The sequence below is a fragment of the Gadus chalcogrammus genome, chromosome 16, assembly GCF_026213295.1.
Source record: "Gadus chalcogrammus isolate NIFS_2021 chromosome 16, NIFS_Gcha_1.0, whole genome shotgun sequence".
Lineage (NCBI taxonomy): Eukaryota > Metazoa > Chordata > Actinopteri > Gadiformes > Gadidae > Gadus > Gadus chalcogrammus.
The window spans coordinates 12,768,093-12,781,164 of NC_079427.1; the positions used below are offsets into that span (position 1 = coordinate 12,768,093).

The 13,072-nt window shown below is 43.1% G+C and overlaps 1 protein-coding gene across 1 annotated transcript in view; it reads left to right on the forward strand.

Annotated features, from left to right (window-relative positions):
• rasa2 (RAS p21 protein activator 2) overlaps nt 1-13,072 on the forward strand; it is a 31,731-nt gene that overhangs the window by 13,106 nt on the left and 5,553 nt on the right. The window contains exons 10-23 of the mRNA XM_056611156.1: nt 384-537; nt 908-1,056; nt 1,369-1,483; nt 1,837-1,911; nt 2,303-2,426; nt 3,048-3,154; nt 3,601-3,687; nt 3,968-4,045; nt 4,147-4,220; nt 5,759-5,865; nt 10,743-10,825; nt 11,180-11,388; nt 12,335-12,438; nt 12,820-13,000. Coding sequence (XP_056467131.1) covers nt 384-537; nt 908-1,056; nt 1,369-1,483; nt 1,837-1,911; nt 2,303-2,426; nt 3,048-3,154; nt 3,601-3,687; nt 3,968-4,045; nt 4,147-4,220; nt 5,759-5,865; nt 10,743-10,825; nt 11,180-11,388; nt 12,335-12,438; nt 12,820-13,000 — 1,647 coding nt within the window. The remainder of the gene's footprint in view (nt 1-383; nt 538-907; nt 1,057-1,368; nt 1,484-1,836; nt 1,912-2,302; nt 2,427-3,047; nt 3,155-3,600; nt 3,688-3,967; nt 4,046-4,146; nt 4,221-5,758; nt 5,866-10,742; nt 10,826-11,179; nt 11,389-12,334; nt 12,439-12,819; nt 13,001-13,072) is intronic.

Genomic DNA, 13,072 nt, shown 5'->3' on the forward strand with positions numbered 1-13,072 from the left:
GCAACAGGCCGACTGACAACTCTGCTGCGCAACCTGAGACAGTCTGCCGTGATCTATCGTTTCATTTTGTGCCTGAAAGTATATATTGAGTGTGCGCGCGCCACGGGTATCTATTAATAACGTGTTGCATTTTGTTGTCATAAAGGGTAGCGAAAAGTTCTCAACTCACAAACTTGAAGGAGTGCTCTACCTATTGGTGGCAAGTCGTATGTGCAAGCAGAAAAAAATTGATTGGATCATTTCCCAACAAGGTCGTGTTGCTTTATAAATTATCTCCCAGATATTACCTTTGGCTGAACTATTTTGGCTAAAGGTCCACAAGTTCCCCCGAGAGCTGAACAGAGATGAAACCCTGAACCGCTGTCGGTCTTTGTGTCCTGCAGGTACCTTCTGCAGCCCAAAGGGAACGGAAACAAGCACAAGCCCGACGACCTGGGCTCGCTGCGTCTGAAGGTCAACTACGTAGAGGACACGGTGCTGCCTTCGTCCTGCTACAAACCACTCTGCAACCTGCTGCTCAAATCCCCAGACGTCAAGGTCTGTTCGTTTTTTAGTCACTTAAGTAAATAAATGACACTGGAATGTATTTTTAGGTCCAGATAATAAAAAATATGAAATATGGGCCACGGTTCACCAATGTCGCTTCATGTTGTGTTAAGGCCACCAACGCATGATGGTATTTGTGCAAATTATCTGCTTCTCTTACCATATCCTGACCTGTTGGTCCAACCTCATTCAATATGTTACCCTGTTATTATATGTAAGAAGTTGATTAAAAACGAATGAATTAAAAACAAAGTTGCATCTTTGTTTATTGATGTCTCCCCTCACCGTCACTCTCTCTATAAACATCCCTTCCTTTCCTGTACCTTATATTCCCCTCCATCACCCGGGTCCTGCCCTCCAGCCCATCTCTGCATCGGCAGCCCACATCCTGGGAGACATCTGCAGGGAGAGGTACGAGGCAGTGCTGCCACTGGTGCGCCTGCTGCTCCACCACAACCGCCTGGTGCCTTTCCTCACAGCCGTGGCTGCCCTAGAGCTGGAGAACACGCAGTGAGTAGCCCGCGGCCGGCAACTTCTGGTCCCTCGCTTGACCCAATCCTCATTGTTGGGTCGATCGCTGGTGTTGCTTTCCTAATGAGGAAATGTGCTTCTTCATTTGTTATTTGATGGAGCGGGAGGGACGGCATGCAGGGGCAGAAATGTTTTTCATGCAGAACACTTTTAGAATGTCTGACTTTTGTTTTACCATATAATGTGTTTATATATTTTTTCCAGCAGTGGGTTGTGACCGGTTTCTCTGTCGTAATGATTATATTATAATAATAATGTTGTAATGCTAATATAATATTATTGCACGTTCAGGGAGGCCAACACCATCTTTCGAGGCAATTCCCTGGCGACGCGCTGCATAGATGACATGATGAAGATCGTCGGGAAGAGTTACCTAATGGGTACACTCAAGCCAGTTTTAGATGAGGTATGTACATTGTAGCATAACAATGTCCTTGTATGCATTTTGCTTGATTATAGATATAATGTGCTTCAAATTTAACGGGCATTCGAAATAATCTGCTTTAATTGTAAATTACATTGGAGTTAATCTGCTTTTTTTAAATAAAGTCTTCGGAAAACATTAAGTTAAAAGTCCTGGGACTGTCTCTTTCTGGGCTAGGGTGAAGAAACTAATTTAGGAGCCTTGTTCTTTTTTTTATTTGATTCCTGGTTTCAGTAATAATAATAATAATAATAATAATAATAATAATAATAATAATAATAATAATAATAATAATAACAAGCGCTGCTCATTTTCAACCCTCCTTTTTTTGCCAGATCTTTGATTCCAACAAATCCTGCGAGATAGACCCAATCAAGCTAAAGGAGGGTGATAACGTGGACGTCAACAAGGTAGGCTGTGGCCAATGGAATCTCACCTTGATGACGGACCGCGGATCAGGGTATCTCAAATGAGACGCCACACAACAATGTCTCATATTTCTATTCAATTCTCATGAACGGCTTCCTGCATTATAAACATACTGGGTTCAGCAGAACCCACTGTAATGACCAGGCTTACGTCTGCCCATCTCAGATGCGCTGATATGTTAAAACTTGAAGTTTATGTGCCGTTCCGGTTGAGAGCTGGGGGCGTAACGACCCTAAACATGTGCCTGAATGACCTAAAAGCCCCTGGGCCATCACTACCTGTTCCCTTAACACAACCGCAGGGTGTCATGTCGGCGGGCGGAATTGAGGTCATGTTGTTTAGATGTCTAGTCTTCGCTGTCTCCCCGTGCAGGAGAACCTGCAGAACTATGTCCAGAAGATCTTCTCCTCCATCACCCAGTCCAGTGCCAGCTGTCCCACTCTGATGTGTGACGTGTTCAGGTCCCTGAGGCACATGGCCTCCAAGCGGTTCCCAGGTGGGGACCAGTCTTCACCGTGGCATTGTGGGGCAGGATAGGGTTCTGGGTTCTTCTGACAACTACTACTTTATTGTAAGACACTTTGGATAAAGCGACTGGAAAGTGCCCTAAATGTTAATGTCTACCTGTGGCCTACTTGCTCATTATTGTTAGACAAAAAATGTTATATATTTGGGTAAAGGCGTATGCTGAAAAACGTAACTATTTATACATTACCAGACGTGGGCTAAACCAGCAGAACTATAAACTCAAGTGAAACATATTATTAAAAAATACATTAAATGCAGACTTGTATCATAGAAATAAAAAATTGGGGCTCAAGCATTCTAAACCTGATTGTTCAGCAGTGTTTTACCTTTTGTAGTACATTTATTCACCACAAGGTGGTGTCAAGTCCCAGTATACGCCATGATTCACCGTTTGACCAGCAAATTATTGAGGAAGCTGATTGTTCACTCTTCACAAAGATTAGGAGATTTATCACTGTAGTTTTATGAATACCCAACTTGCACTCCAGACTATAAAGCTGTCATTTTGCTACACGTTCAATCCAAACACACAGTGACTCTGGAGACTTTTAATCATGTTTCTAATTTTTTGCATCGTTGCGCTCCACAGCTGACCCACACGTGCAGTACTCTGCGGTCAGCAGCTTTGTGTTCCTGCGGTTCTTTGCGGTTGCCGTCTTGTCCCCACACTCCTTCCAGCTTCGACCCCACCATCCTGTAAGTGCATCTTCATGTTTATGCCGTCCAAAGCCAAAATTTTGCTTTTATTGAGATACAGAAATTTTATTTTTTTATTTATTATGTAGTCATGGGTTCAGGACCCCAGTGCCTCAGTTTTGGAATCTCAATATAGCGTAACTTGAATGCTTGGGAAAAGGGCCCCGCTTTTTTGTCCCTTAGGTTCAAAGTAGGAAACATTTTTTTTAAAATCCTCGCTAAGAGAACCAGTAGATCCACATAAACAGCTAATATCTGGCAGTGGATGTAAAGAGGCCATTCTGAGCCCCTTCCTGATTTGGAGCCTAGGGAAAAAGAACCACTTGGATATACTTTTACAGCCCTTACACGAGTCACATTGCATTAGGTACAGTGTATATCTATAAGCAATGAGACCCTGTTTGGCCTACACATAACATGCTTGTCCTTGCTGTCCTTGATTTCAGGATCCTGAGATATCTCGTACGCTCACGCTCATTTCCAAAACCATCCAAACACTGGGCAGCTGGGGCAGCTTGTCCAAGAACAAACTGGTGAGACTGGCACTCGATTTATTTATTCGATTTATTTATTTCATAACAGCCACTTTCGATGTGTGTGTGTGTGTGTGTGTGTGTGTGTGTGTGTGTGTGTGTGTGTGTGTGTGTGTGTGTGTGTGTGTGTGTGTGTGTGTGTGTGTGTGTGTGTGTGTGTGTGTGTGTGTGTGTGTGTGTGTGTGTGTGTGTGTGTGTGTGTGTTCATTTGTTGTTGCTATGGGAACCTAGCAGTCCTAACAAAATGCACATTCGGAGTGATTGATATTTCTCTCTTCAGTCTAGTTTCAAGGAAACCTTCATGTATGATTTCTTCAAATCATTCCAAGAAGACAAGTGCATTGAGAAAGTTAAAAAGGTATTTACATTGTCTCTTTTTTATTTGACGTGTGGATTTTGTTTGTGAATTATTTTGGGAGTTTGATGGGCAGCCATGTTATCTGTTTAATCCCTTCCCAGTTTCTTGACGAGATATCGTCTAATGTCAACAAGGAATCAAGTGGAATGGAGGATGCACTCATTCTAAAGGAAGGGTAAGTAATTGTAGTGGTAGGGGTGTGTTCACGTGAAATAATGGTTTCTACACAATAAAATGCATAACTTGATAATGATGTGCACTTTGCTGAGTCAAATGTATTTAATTGTTCTGGAGACTATTCAGTGAAATAAAGCATAGTACATTTGCTAAAAAAAAAATGTTTTTTGGAGCTTAAATGCTCTGACATTTTCCACAGAAAGAATGTACAAACTAAATGGGCAGAGACGCAAGAGTACTAGACAGTGTTCCCTGCATGAGTCCACCAGGGTGGCACAGTGTTACCTCTGCATGAGTCCATTGGTGGCACAGTGTGAGACTGTGTTACCTCTGCATGAGTCCAGCAGGGGCACAGTGTAAGACAGTGTTTCTAGCGCCACTGCAATCAGTCGTGCAAAACAAAAGTTTGGTGCTCTGAATGCTATTTCTTTCATTTTAAAACGTATCTATGGTTTTAAACTGTGACTGCGCCACCATGTTGAACAATCCTAGGGAGATCCTATAGTCATTAGAGAAATACCATGGAAAGCTGAGCAACATAGTTTTAGCGTGCTAGAAGAAACTGTAATGCATAATTCTTTAGACTAAATCAAGGAAGCATAAAGGGAAAAGGTAACAAAGTGACTTTTTAATAGAAAGGACAACTTTGAATGTGTGGAACAAAACTATTATGCCAGTGGGAGCGATACAAACTGCAGACTGAAAACGGTTATTTGCGCTAACATTAATGCCGAAACAATGTCTCTCGTATTAGTTGTTATATCGTTACACCATTCCTGTTAGAAGGTACCAGAGCCCTACTGGAATCACTGATCACATCAAAACCTTTCTGCGCCGCGCACATCAGCGGTGCACATGCATATCAGCCCCCTTCACATGTACATCAGTGGTGCACACCCATATTAGCACCGTTCACACGTACATCAGCTGTGCACGCCCACATTAGCACAGTTCACACGTACATCAGAGGTGCACGCCCACATCAGCACCGTTCACACGTACATCAGCCCGTGCACGCCTACATCAGCCAATGCTCGTGCACATTGTTCACACAAACATCAGCATTGTGCACGCACACGTCATCATGGTGCACCTCACAGAATTGTTCAGGGACACACTGTCACCTAATGTTCTAGTGCTGGATAATGCAAGGCTCGATCAAAAGGGCAGATGTTCAAGACCCCAAGGCCATGCAGGGAATGCATGTTAGAAACGCTCTTGAAGCACATATTGTTTCTGACAATATTAAATGGGAACATTATGTTGCTGAATTTGATACAGCTTCTGACCCAAATCAGAAGGATTATCAGCATGAAGCCATTATATATTGTTGATCAAACCAATAATGTGTTTTGTGGGAATACAAATTCCAGCAAAACGAGACATTCCACATCCATTGAGGGGGCTCTTTGTGATTGGATTTCGATGTGAAAAGTGCTCCAACATGTAAACATAACAATATGTTAACGGGATCGTGTGTACAATTGAGCAGGGCTGTAGCCATAATATAACCCCTGGCTCATCCGGTCTCCATAGGGAGGTGCAGAAACGAGCCCAGGGAAGAAAGCGAATCGGCAAGAGGAACTTCAAGAAGAGGTGGCTGAGGGTGACCAACAGGGAGCTCTCCTATCACAAACACAGAGGTAAGGACATGGAGTGCACTTCAAGGGAAGGCTGCAATCCTCTTTGGGGAACTCTAATTGAAATCTAGAATCTGGAGTGCATTCTAGAATATTTGGAATAGTATACAATACTCCAAAAAGAGTTTGTTTCTTGAGATAGTGTGTGGCTTTTCACACACACTCCGGTTCTCCAGAGAGATGATCCGGAGTTGACCTTTCACACATGCAAAACACCGCCGGAGATAAGCCGCATCAGATGTGTTGACGCGTATTGGAGATACTTTGTATACCTACTGCGAGGGGTGGTGCCCGGGTAGAGCGTGTAGCAGGCAGGACGTGATGCAGGAAATATGCAGCAGAGGTCGCAGTGTTTTGTTTACAACACCTCATAGATCGTGGGTGAGGCTCCTGACTCTTTTTTGGGTGATGTCAATCCTGCATTTATTTTGACGTACCCACAGTATCAACAGAAGAGTGGGAAGTTTGATTGTAAATACTGGCCAGAGGAGAAAGGTATAAATCAGTGACAATCAGTCACGCCAGTCATATGATGTTTGAAACTTCAGCCACAGGTCACCAACACACCGACATGCTCTTGGTGGACTCCTCGTGGACTCTCGGGGATGGATTCAGACATTTGAGCTCACACGCAAACATCCTATGAAAGGGCTTAAAGTGTGTTAATTAGATTTGGGGTTGTTTTTTTTCACTTTTGGGTTAATATGTTGAAAATAAATGACCCACTCGCCTATAGACACAACATACAGTTGTGCCGTATGAATGATGGACTGCATTGTGCGGTGTGGGAGGCGTACACTCCCTGCATGTTAAATTGCTTGCATCTGAGGGCTTGCTGGAAGCCCTCAGATGTCCATTATTCTTTTCATTTCCGCTCCCCGTTGTGTTGAAGTTCGATAGTTTTCCCATGATTGCAATAGCTCCTCACCCTTCCAGCGAGTCCTACAGATGGGTGATCTTTGTGTGATTATATACCGTCTGGGTGCTTGCCCAGGTATTGATGCAGATCCGACCAACAACAACTCTCTGTGCTTCGAGCAGTATGAGCTATTCCAAGGCATGCAAAAATGTGGAGTGGCTAGTGAAGTCCCGCATGCAGCAAATGTCATGATGATGGTCCATTTAAGTTCACAAAACACAGACACGCTGTCTCTGATTGTGATATTTAAAGGAATGTTCAATCACAATCGCTCCAACTATGTGAGCAGATTCGATTTGCTCAAAGGGTACTCACAAGGCCCCTTTGAGCGGGCTGATCAACTATTTGCCTTACCTAATCTACACTGCATGTTTTTCTATCAGCAAATGCCTTTCGAACTCTGGTAAAAACGTGTGACTCCTAATTCAGACAGAGCTGTGGGGCCGGTGAAGGTGTCTTTGCAGGATCCCTTTGTAGCCCTTCTTTGGTCAGTGCTAGGCAAAGCTAGTCCGGCTATTCCCAGACCAAGCTCAATCGTAGATTGCATGTTGGTCTGGGGAAGCTGCTGTCATTTTCTTCAGCCCAAGAGGCGTGATGCTCCTAGTTCAACTGACTCTGTACGCGTTTGGCTGCTTGCCGTCGCTTCCCTCTCGTCATTGTGTTAAACCAGCCAATAGCGCATGAAGGGGAAAAGCTAGCTTAGTGATTGGCTCCCGCAAAAATGTATCGGAAGCTGAAAGAGATGAATTGCTCTTCTCCAGACCCTTGTGCAGGGTGAACTCAAATCGCCGGCAGAATGGGCGGGGCTACCCAGTCTAAGGCAAAGCTGTAACTCATCTGGTTTGGAGGCATGTTAATCCAATGGTTGTGCTACTTTGCTCTGCACTGTAATCAAAAAGTGTTGTATGTTACTTGAAGCGAGACTGGGGTAATTAACAGTATATCATATCCCTGGTCATATCCCTACAAATACACAGTTGCTCTTGTAAATAAGTTAACTGAAAGTTGATTAAATGAACAGTTTTCCTACTAGCTTTTTTATATCAAGACCGGATATACAGATATATGTGTATGCCCAGAAAACCCAGTACCCTTGCACTCTATGTCGCTGGAGTAATACTTTTCAAGTTCAGCCATGACCCAGGCAAGATCCCAACTAGTATGGACAGCTGGTTGTTTTCTTTGGTATCTGAAGTCAACCCTGGGATGATGAAGGGGAATTAAAGGATACCTCAAGGATTTTAAAACCTGTTCCCTTTGATCCCATAACTGTTGGTCAAAGTGACTGACTAACGTGGCAACAATCTTTGAAATTGGTCCAGTATGTAGTTGGAGTGCTTCAGACATTACAGCACGCTCTGAGAAAGGATCCCTACAGAGAAAGACGACTGGTTCCTTTTACCCATTTTGTTATTGAACCTAGTCTCACTCAGGGAGAAGTATCACATACTGAAATGTTACAGTCGTGTCCCTATTGTCTTTACAATCTCAAACCTCCTTCACCCTTAATCTTTGAGCTGCGCTTTCTGCAGTCCACCAAAACAAAATCTGACCGGCGCTCCTCTCCCCAACTCACAAAAGTTTCCCCCCAGTCTCCCCTGTCAGTTACATTGAGGTCTAACAACAACCAAACTCCCCCCAGATTTCTTCTTGAGGGAACCTTGGTCAGACACAATAACAAACTGATTGGATCGAGCCAAAGTTCTCTGTAGGGATCCATTTGAAATGTTTTCAGACACTTGCTATCACAATCTGAGCCTGTCTGTGTCAAAAAACAAGAATCCCCTCCTGGCGGGCCACTGGGTCCGTAACCTATCAGGCTTGACTTAGGTTTGACCCTTGCATAGCTGACTCCCCTTTAGTGTTGTAGACTGCTTGTGTGACAAAACCAGTAGGCACGGCCGGGTCGGGTCTGATAAATAACTCCATATGTATTTGTCTTGATGTTTTATTGTTCACTCCCATATAACTTGGTGTAAATCGTGTGAAATTAAAGGAGTGTGCTTGAATGATTAGCAACACGTGTTATAATTTGATGTAAGGCACATGGGAGTTTATATATTTGATTGTGGTTCCTCGGCCAAGCAGCAGCAAACAAGTTCAGAAATACTCAAGGAACAGACAATATAATTTAAGCAATATCAATCCCCCAAAAAATTACAATACCAGCAATAATATGCACCTTTTTATATTTACATATAAAAAATCTAACAAAGTGGGTTCAAAAGATGGAAAACGTTGTCAACTATCACATGTATTTAGCATGGTGCAGTCATGGGAACGAGGTTAATATTATGGTTCAGGACTAAGATGGAGGCCATAGCTCAGTGTCATTTGTTAGTAGCGTTCTTCAACAGAAATTCTAATTTGCAGAAAGACATCAATAAATCATTTCACGTCAGCGAATCGTGTGCCCCTGCTCGAGAATCATAATTATGTTATTTTGTATTGAATAATACTGTAAGTTTCACTCAGGTAACTAAGAGTGACTATAAATACTTGACCTTCTGCCCATCTGGAAATATGCTTACAATTACACAGTAATTATAAACATATTAATTGTAAGCTTATTATTTTGCTCCTCTGAATGAGGTTTTTCATTTGATTAAGGGTTAATCAAATGAGCAGTTGTCCCACTAGATATCTCTGTATATCTACTAGACGGGAGATGACGATAGATTTGTTGTCCGAGTACACCCCGTATCTTTGGTAGAGCATGGAGCAAACCTTGTTCGACTCTTAAATTGTGTCACAAAAAATAGCTGCACAGTAAGAATGTGTTTGATGCCTTGGAAAACTATTTCGCACAAATAAATGCACAATGGATTGTGCATTTATGGGACAGAAAGACTCAATTTCATTGATGGCCCCGGCCCTCAAGCCATCCCAAGCGACCCATGAACAGCGCTGTTATACAAAAGTCTACAATGGTCAAATTAACTTGAGAAAATTCCAGTTATTTCAGTCTCCATTGATGCAGGCTCAGTGCAACAAACTCTTCCTTTTTACAATGTTTCTACACTGTTTTTGGACCAATTCCCAGTACAAATCTCTTCACGCACGGCCAGGTGCTAAGCCTTGTCAGGGCAATGTCCGGTCTTTTAAATAACTCCATCTTATTTTATGGCTTGGTCTCTAGCTAGGTATTTAGGAGGGAGGACAAGATTTATGTGTTTTTTTTCTGTAGTGGAATTCAGGCTTTCAGCGTTTTATACTTCTGTGGTGAAACAACCAAACATGTATGGATCAACACGTCCTCTGGTTTCTGTTTCTGATTCGTACAAAGACATCGCCCCAATGAATCATTTAACATTATCCAACGAGTGTCCACTTACAGTGAAAGGATTACTTTAGGATTCTTCCACCTGATCCCTATTTTCCAATCATTTTGGGTCCAAGATACAATTGTGGACATCCATTTTTTTGAATTGGTGAGGTATTGAGCGAGAAAGAGTCAGCCATAATCCGCCAACCAGGCTGCAATGTTTTCTTAAGGGGCAATAGCGCACTGCAATGCATGTCCTCTAAAATTGCCTGTTTTGGCCACTGCTGGCTCAAATAATATCATAACATCACGGTTGATATGTCTCAAAGTTATCCTTTTACGCTAAAGATCTTCTAAAAAAATATTTCATTTTTAGCATTATAGTTAACATTTGAAGCATGTATTCTTGTGTCAAGTGTCATGTCCCAGAGGTGTGTGGCAGGGCTAGGAATCGGGTTTGCATATCATTGGGAAAATAAGAGGGTGGCTGAAATGCACACGGCTTTACTCTCAATTACTCTCACTCTCATGAAACTCGATTGTGGTCTTGAATAATATGTTGCAACCTCCCCCTACTCCCCTGTCTGATCACTTCTTCCACATCCCTTCTACAACAGCTATTTCTCAAACACTCATGTAATGTGTACTCTGTTGTTCTTGAGGAAGTATTCATCAACCCGGTGCTCTCTGCTGTAGGGAAGGAGGCCCTATGCATCATCGATGTCAAAAATATTCGGGCGGTTGAGAAGCTGGATGAAAGTGCCTTTAATCGCAAAAATGTAAGTTTCACCTTTTTCTTCTGCATCGCTTATTCAACGGACATCCATGTAGATTAAAGCCTGGAGGGCCAACAATTCAAACCATCACCAGAGATTACATGTTTTTTATTCATTATGCACATACAGTAACATATTACACATGGTAATTTACGTATGGTGGCGTATATAGCTATAGATCTTTTAATTTACATCTCTGTAAATCCAATTCTACCAGAATTGTACAGATTGAGATTGGAAATGGTCTCATTGTTGGGGGGGAAAAATAAAATTTCACTGTCCCAACTAGAAGACCACCTGTGAAACCAAAACAGTCCAAACCTCAACCCTTTGGTTTTTTTCCCCCTGTTCCTGCAGATGTTTCAGGTGGTCCACGCAGAAAAGCCGCTGTACGTCCAGGCAGGGAACTGCGTGGAAGCGTGTGAATGGATGGAGGTCCTGAGCCAGTTCAGCCGCTGCAACGAGCGACGACTCGCCAACTTCCACCCGTCTACGTACACGGGCGGAGCCTGGCAGTGCTGCAAAGGCCTGAGTGACCGCGCCCCGGGCTGTAAACCCTGCACAACGTGAGTCTCTTTCCCCCCCCAACAGCATTGAAAAGCCCTAACCTGCAGACCTTTGCATGATTCCGAGTTTCAGCAGCGTTTATTCATCGCTGGCCACTAGATGGCGCCATTCTTGAACACAGCATTGTTTTTCTGATGACCACAGCACTCGATCCACTGCTTAATATGGGTGTAACGCAAACCTAAATCCACCAGAGCTTGAGTTCCACCCTCTTATGAGCTATGATGGAGGATAATAAACTTGAGGCGCTATAGGAGAGGTGTGTGAGTGAAGACATGATGGCAAAGGTTAATTCGTTTTTTCTCACTACACCTGGATGCTTTGCATAATGTGCTCATGTTGTTGCTTTAATTTGATATAGCCTACTCTTTTCTCAGAGACAACCTGATGTTGATACAATTTCTACCAAACAATGATTAGAATAAAGGAAAGTGAGTCCAATCCTGTAGAATTAAAGTACACGCTAGGAACATTTGGCAAACAATAATGGCATATAAACTGAACTAACTTAACGCAAGAAATCAAAAATGACAGGCCAGATATTTAGAATTTGGAAATGGATTGAAGCCCAAACCATCAAAATCAGTATTTGAAGTTTGTTTTCCAAGTTTGTCATCTAAACCTTGCATGTAAAGAGACATTTGAAACTGCTCGAAGAAATCAAACTGACGCTAAAAACGTTCCAAATAACGATTGATTGGTGAGTGGTGTAAACACAGCACATGATCTCCAACAATGGAATACAATTGACATCAAATGGGAACAGTTACAATCTTACATACTTGACTTCACATAGTTTGGTTTCTAAACCATATATATTCAGGCCGGATTCCTTTTTAGGTGGTTCTCCAATGAATAAATGCTGAATTGAATTATGCATTGGTGACAGGCAGTTCCTAACACGCATTGACGATTCCCCAAATGCCTGTTGACTCTACTTCACAGCCCCATGCTGGCCAACCTCCAGCTGGACATAGACTGTGACCGAGAGACGGAGAGGATCTTCTCCCTGCTCACATGCAACGACGGCAAGTTCCAGAAGATGGAGGGTAAGCACCTCTGCCTCCCGTCCCCTGCCTTGGTCCTAGGTCAAGGGGTCAAACTGCATGTAGTCTAACCATCATGCTCGAAATGTAATGAATATGCTCGCATATTGAGTATCGGCTGATTAGTTTATTAAAGGACCCCCCATTAGCTGAATATGCTGTAGTGCATTACAGCATATAGTAGGCCCCACTAAATCAATGTATACAATAACGTCCACTGAGCAGAGGTCACGTTAAGATCCGATACCTGAAATACATTCAAAAACTACCCATCAGATAAAATAGAAAACAAGATTGAAAAATGTCTCGTGCAATCACGTTGCATATGTTGCGACAACGGCAAAGTCTGCCATAGTGTGACGCGTGTGTCTGTGTGTCCTGTAGACGCGTGTGCCAGTATAGCTGTGTACCAGGGTCCCCAGAGGGAGCAGGACGAGTACTCCAAGTTCACCATCCAGGACCCCAAGGAGACCTTCCAGACGCTGAAGCAGCTCCGCAACGTCATGGAGGAGCTGCAGACGCAGCACGACCGCAGGAACGACCCCACCGCCAAATACGGCAGCCTGTAAGTCCGTCTGTCTGTCTCTGTCTCTGTCTCTGTCTCTGTCTCTGTGATTAGTACCAATCCTGGTATTCT